Source organism: Uloborus diversus, unplaced genomic scaffold (assembly GCF_026930045.1).
Source record: "Uloborus diversus isolate 005 unplaced genomic scaffold, Udiv.v.3.1 scaffold_13, whole genome shotgun sequence".
Taxonomy (NCBI): Eukaryota; Metazoa; Arthropoda; class Arachnida; order Araneae; family Uloboridae; genus Uloborus; species Uloborus diversus.
The window spans coordinates 4,709,623-4,716,744 of NW_026557987.1; the positions used below are offsets into that span (position 1 = coordinate 4,709,623).

Consider the following 7,122-nt stretch of genomic DNA (forward strand, 5'->3'; position numbering starts at 1 on the left):
TAAGACTGCTTTTTTGGAGCTACAATTTAAAAAATTGCAGAGCCTCTAACCTTACCAAATATGATGTACAGTTGCTTTTTAAGACTTCCATTTCGGAAAACTCTCAGACAAAGGCCTCATGCCTTGAACCCCTTCTTCTAATATCATCCAAATCGTCAAAAAGAGGATTTTTAAAAGCAACAATTTGTTGAGGTGCTTAGCATGCAGTCCTCTTTTGATCGAGTTAGACAATGCTCCTGTATCAAATTTGAAAATGAAAAAAAAAATAATTTCTAAAAACTTAAGGTCAGACCTTTAAACCCACACCCTACTCCATGAATATCACTTAAAATCTTCGCTTTTTAGGGCTACTATTTCAAAAATTTTTGGGGGGAGAACCAAAGTGCCCACTTCTTGTAATCATCAAAGTTTGTTGGTAAAAGTGTTTTGGAACTTCAATGTCGAAAAATTGGAATGAGAGATGATCAATTTTACCCTATTTTCAAAAAAAAAAAAAAAATCGAAGACAGCACTCAATACAAATACAAATACAAATGTGACGACCAGCAACAGGCTCTGGGCCCAGCTAGGCTGGTCCTAGTCAATTAATTAGTCCCCAATGAAGATCAGTGGCCCTCTTAAAGCTATCCACTCCCTTGCTCATTACCGCCTCTTCCGGTAAGCTATTCCAAGTGCCCACGACCCTGCTAAAGTAGTAGTTTTTCCTGATTTCCAAGTTAGCCTGAGATTTAAATAGCTTAAAACAATGACCCCTTGTCCTGCTTTCCCCGCAAAAATTTAATCCATTTACATCTTTCATTTTGATAAATTTAAATAACTGAATCATGTCCCCTCTGACTCTCCTTTGCTCCAAGCTATACATGTTAAGCCTATTAAGTCTGGTATCATAATCTAAATCTGAGAGTCCCCTTACTAATTTAGTTACCCTTCTTTGAACCCTTTCCAATACAAAAATATCTTTCTTCAGATAAGGCGACCAAAACTGAACAGCATACTCCAAATGAGGTCTTACTAAACTCCTATATAAAGGCAGAAGAACTTTCTTAGATTTGTTTGAAATAGATCTATTGATGAACCCAAGCATTTTGTTGGCTTTGTTACTAGCAATACTGCACTGTTGACTAAACTTGAAGTCCTGATTTATACAGACACCCAGATCCATTACATTTTCTGCCTGATTTATGACTGAACCCTGTAAACGATATCTCATACGCTTATTTCCATGACCTAAGTGTAGCACTTGACATTTCCCTACATTAACTGCCATACCCCATTTATCTGCCCACTTAGTAATATGATCTAAATCCTCTTGCAGCTGTTTTACTTGTTCTTCATTTTCGACAATCCCCATAACTTTTACATCGTCAGCGAAACAATTCATGCTTCCAGAAATATTTTCATTGATGTCATTCATAAATATAATAAACAAAAGAGGCCCTAAAACTGATCCCTGAGGAACCCCACTTAAAACATCACTCCAATTAGAATGATTTCCTCTCACAACTACTCTTTGCTTCCTACCAGTAAGCCAATTTCTAACCCAAAGTAAAGTTTTTCCTCCTATTCCAATGTCAGCTAACTTGCTGAGAAGAGCAACATGCGGTACCTTGTCAAAAGCTTTTTGAAAGTCAATATAAACAACATCCACACATTTTTTGTTATCTAAAGCTGAGGTAACCTTGTCGTAGAAATGCAATAAATTAGTAGTACAGGATTTACCTTTCCTGAAACCATACTGCAAACTAGTCAACAGACTATTAGTCTCTAAGAACATCATGATCTTAATTTTGATCAAAGTTTCGAAAATCTTACAAATCACCGAAGTCAAACTTACAGGTCTATAATTCCCAGCAATACCTTTAGACGCCTTCTTGAAGAGCGGCGTTATGTTAGCCAGCTTCCAGTCCTCTGGCACCGTCCCCAAGTTATAAGAAGCATTGAAAATATTCAAAATAACATCCACTAATTCCTCTGCACATTCAACTAAAATTTTTGGATAGATATTATCTGGTCCCGGAGCTTTAGTTGCTTTAATCTTTTTCAAATGAAATAAAACCTCCTCCCTGGAAAATACAAAATTCTCAAGCTGTATAATAGCTTGTGTCTTGTTAGTGTCAACTGTTGAGATACAGTTATCGTTAAACACACTGGAAAAAAGTTATTTAGAACATTTGCAATATCCCTATCGTTTTGGATTAAATTTCCATACTCATCAACCAAAGGCCCAATTTGACTGTTTCGAGCTTTCCCAGAATTAGCGTAAGCAAAAAACCTCTTAGGGTTCCCATCAATGTCATCTGCCAGCCTTTGCTCCAATTCCCTTTTCTGAATCCGTACCAAATACTTAAAATTTCGCCTTGCCTTACCATACTGGAGCCTCTCCGCACTCTGACCAGTTTCTTTAAACTTACGAAAAGTGGCTTGCTTATAATTAAGAGCTTCTTTAGTCTTCCTGGAGAACCACATAGGCCAAATATTGGTACTAACACCTTTTCTCCTAAATGGAACATAGTCCCCAACGGTTTTAGCAAGTTTATCCTTAAATTCCGTCCACTGCTGATCTACGTCGCTATTTTCCAACCCTGACGAAAAAACCTCTTTCAAGCTCTGCCTAAGTGCAACAAAATCAGTGTTTCTGAAATGGGCACAAACCTAAAATTATCATCTTTGCACACTTCAAATTTAACCCGGAACCTAATGCTGTTATGATCACTATCTCCAATATGCTCCCCTACACTCAACCCCTGAACAAAACTACCTATGTCACAAAAAACAAGATCCAAAATGGCCTCCTCTCGAGTTCCCTGAATTACAACTTGATCTAAGAAACAGTCACCAATTACTTTTAAAAATTCCTCTTCTTTGCCATTACCAGGATAAAAATTATTCCAATTAATACCCGGAAAAATGAAATCCCCCATTATGATAACGGATCCCTTACTGGACATGTCACTAATAATACGGTACATCTGTTCATCTTGTCCCTGGTTTGAATTAGGTGGCCTATAAATGTTTCCAAAGCGTAGCTTTTTGCCCTTACTGCTCGTCAACTCCAGCCAAACCATATCAATATCAGTAGGCTTATCATTTATGACCAATTCATTGCAAATAAAATTGTCTCTAACATAAAATAAAATCCCACCACCTCTTTTACCTACTCTATCCTGTCTGAACAAATTATACCCAGCAATATGTAATAACTCTGCATCAGATTCGGTAGCCCATGTCTCTGTAATTCCAATAACATCCAACTTCTCATCCATAACTATGCTTTTCAATTCATCCATCTTGTTCCTAATACTGCGAGCATTGGTATAGAAAACTTTAAGCATGCCTAAGTTGCTTTTATTTAACACCCTGAAATTTCCTAAATTACAATTGTTAACATTACTACTTTTGTTCGTCACTTTATTTCCATTTCTAGCAATACCCAAAAAAATTTCATTTTCTCGATACCTGATGCTTGAACCATGCCCCCCATTCCAACTTAGTTTTTTGACTCCGAAGCCCTTAAAATTAATCCACTAACCATTTTGACCCCTGTAGAGCTCAGATGCAGGCCATCCCTAGCAATCCAATCCCGTTTACAATGACTCCATGCATCAATGAACCTGATACTGCGCTTTTCGCAAATTGACTTCAGTAGCAAGTTCATACACCTCGCACGTTGATTTAGCCAGCTCCTATGCACTCCATACCTGGGAAGCAAACCAACCACTTGGACATTCGTCGAAAAGCTGGTTGCTTTATCCAACAGGGATTCCCATTCCCTAGAAAACTCCTCATTTTTACTGTGGCCTACATCATTTGTTCCCACCCACAAAGTAACCATGTCCTCCTTATTCAATACTCCCTTCTTTTTAGCAACCATATTAACGTCTTTTACCCTAGCCCCTGGTAAACAACACCTAGCCACCTTACGCTTTACTCTCCCAACTGTGTTACCCACCTCCCTTACCATAGAGTCCCCCAAAATTACACCCTTAGTTTCCCAATCTAACTCCTCATTTGAAACTTCCCCCTGAATCTCTGGAACATTTATACCCTCTACAACTGGCCTACACCCTAATGCTGACTGGGCTTCCAAAACTAGCATCTTAAGTCTTAAGTCTGAGAGTTCAGCACATTTAGTGCAAATATAATCCTCCTCAAAAACAGACTCATTTTCCCCCTTATACAGGCAGAACATATGACATAAATCACAAGAGATCCACCTGTCCCCCTTCCCACTCTTTACCTCTTTCATAATGCATATAACACCCATTTCTACTCAGTGAATATGTTCCAAAAGGCAAAACAGAAAGATAAAAATGCAAAAAAACACAGAATAAATACTAAAAACAGCAGTAAATAAACAGAGTTGCTACACCCAATACAGCACACAAAATAAAAAACCAGGAGATCACCACATGTTAGGCTTAGCTCCAAAAAATGCAAAAACACTTCAAGAATACAATAACAGCAAAAAATGAGCCCCCAAAACACAATAAAACTAAATTACATGATAAAGTGAAGTAAAAAAACCTAAAACTAGACAGTAATAATGAAAAATTATAGTAAAAAAACACTTATCAAATTAGCAGCAATAACACTCCCTGCATCACAGGCGCCCTCTAGTGGCCAAAAATCTAGTCCCATCCCTTACTCTAACGTCAACACATATCGCCTATACTAATCGCATTTTTAAGACTTCAGCTTCTTGAAGTTTCCTCAAAAGCTCCTCTAAAACTTTCCACCGTCTAAACCACCAGAGACTGTCTAAAACTGTGTTCAAAGGACTATAATATCAGAAATTTCTTCCGGAACCCCTTATCAGATACGCAAAATCTTAAGAGTGACCCCCACCCCTAAAATTATTTTCTGGCTGTGCAACTGTCGGAACAGTGTAGGGAAGCTGTGGCCGTACGTAGGACCGATGAATAGGTGAAGACAACGGCGAAACAACTTTTCAATCATAACTATTTTAGAGGGTGCAGGAGGGGGGGGGGTAGTTTTGGAACAGCCTTTCATATTAAAAAGAAAGAATTACCAAGAAGGAGGGAAATAAACTATAATTATAAAGCAAAAATAAAACACTGTAATGTTTGGACCTTTAAGTCACCAATGCTAGCCAGGGTTTGTTTTATTGACCACAAAAAGTGTCTCTGATTTGTATGTATTCTTCCAGGACGGATACAAGGGAGGGGCGATGGGGGGGAAAGCTCCCTCCTTGAGCTGAGATTCAGGAACTTTCTTCATGCATATTTTCGAAATTGAATTTCCAAAAACACAATTTTACATTACCTTTGATTGTATTACAGGGAGCTCATTCCAGGAATTGAAGTAGTGAAAATGCAATTGTAGCCCATCTCTTATTACTCTGGAGACAGGGACTGGAACTTTATACGGGACTTTTTTGGAACTGAAGAACCTAAATCTCAATTTTAGACAATCTTAGATGATATCAGGGATAGGTTCAAAGACTCTTCCTGGATATTTTTTTGAAATAAACGCAACTGTAGGACACCTCTGATTAAATAATGGTAAGCGACGGGGTTTCGTGCACTCCTTCGAAAGTTTTTAGAAATTGAAGTTCAAAAGAGTCAAGAATAAACAAATAAAAAAAATCGCCCCCTCCTTGAACATTTTCTGGATTCGCCCTTGGTATTCTTACATGCTTTTTCACAAACGGGCTTCGGGCAGAAGTCCTCTTACATTCACTACAGGAAAACAGACTTCGGTGGCTTCTTTCTAATGGCCACACTCCCTTTGCCATGTACTGTTGCATGGACTTTCAGACACGTTCTCGTGACAAAACTCTTCTCACAATCGCTGCATGGAAAGGGCCTCTCCTTGGTGTGCTTCCACTGCACATGGGATTTCAAGGCTGAACTATCGGAATATGTCTTCTCGCAATACTTGCAAGAATACGGTTTTTCGTTAGTGTGAATCCTCACGTGCTTTATCTTATCCGAGCAGCTGCGGAAAGTCTTGTCGCAGTATTCGCAACTAAACGGCTTTTCTTCCGTATGTATCCTCACATGCACAGACAAGTTTGATGGATGAGTGAAGGTCTTTTTACAAAACACACAAGAGTATAGTTTTTCTTTAGTGTGTATATTCATATGCTTTTTTAAGCTAATAGCAGTGGTAAATGTTTTTTTGCAACAATCGCAACAATGCGGCTTTTCGCCATCGTGCACCTTCAAATGCGCAAGATACTTTGAATAGCTATCGAAAAATTCTTCGCAATATCGACAGGTGCGTAGATTTTGCCTCGTGCCCAAAGCATGCACCTTCGAATGTGTTTTCCGAGTCGAAGGGTAGGCTTTGTTGCTGTGTATCCTGTAATGTGTTTTTAAAATGGAGCTCTGCGAAAATGATTTCCCGCAATTATCGCAAGCGTACGGCTTCTCCTTAGTGTGGACTCTTAAATGTCTCGTCAAGCTTGAATTGTATGAAAAAGTCTTGTCACATTGATTGCAAGCAAAGGGTCTTTCTTTGGTATGTATCCTCAAATGCTGTTTTAAGTTTGAACTCTGATAAAAAGCCTTTTCACAAAAATCGCAAGTAAATGGTTTCTTATAGTCTTGGTGGAATTTCAAATGTCTTCTTAAATTTTTTTTGCTATTAAAATTCTTTCCGCACTGTTCACAGGAATTCCACTCCTCTGACTCATCTCTAGTGAGCTCGTGCATTTCCAAGTTTCAATAAATGATGGAGCACAATTGTTCCAAAGGTTATTTTTCTTGCAAAAAAAAAAAGGATTTTATTTTTCTCATAAATTTTGTTTGAAATGTTGTCTTTCTGTTTGAAAATTGATCTTGTAAACAGATTTTTGATTGAAATGGGGTCTCATTAGTTCGTTTCTAGTTTGAAGTGTGATCTCGAGTATGGTTTCTAGCTTGAACTACAGTAAAATACTGTTTTGTAATAATCCTAAGAATGGCTACTCTACAGTTTGAAATCTCTTTTCAAATCAGTTGAGGAAAAAAAATACTATAACAAGATTTTTCGGTAACTGCACGAATGTTACTTTTTACAATAACCAAAAATGGTGGCTTTGAAAGAGCTATAACAAAATATTAAATCTTTTTTATAACTAAATCTTCTGATGCTGAAAACTACCAGAAATGGCTTGTT

At 37.9% G+C, this 7,122-nt stretch overlaps 1 protein-coding gene across 1 annotated transcript; it reads right to left on the minus strand.

Annotated features, from left to right (window-relative positions):
• Window positions 1-5,634: 5,634 nt before the first annotated feature.
• On the minus strand, window positions 5,635-6,712 carry LOC129232631 (gastrula zinc finger protein XlCGF71.1-like). Its single transcript, XM_054866763.1, has 2 exons — window positions 6,388-6,712; window positions 5,635-5,988 (listed from the first exon to the last, which is right to left on the minus strand). Exons 1-2 carry the CDS (start codon window positions 6,675-6,677, stop codon window positions 5,700-5,702), a joined length of 579 nt encoding a protein of 192 aa, XP_054722738.1. The 5' UTR covers window positions 6,678-6,712; the 3' UTR covers window positions 5,635-5,699.
• Window positions 6,713-7,122: the final 410 nt, after the last annotated feature.

Bases quoted from the DNA above. Each gene is read 5' to 3' on its own strand.
- LOC129232631 (XM_054866763.1), bottom strand. From the start codon at position 6,677: ATGCACGAGCTCACTAGAGATGAGTCAGAGGAGTGGAATTCCTGTGAA. The intron at 5,989-6,387 runs GTACGCTTGCGA...AAAGCCGTTTAG, and splicing joins GTCCACACTAAGGAGAAGCC to TTGCGAATACTGCGACAAGA.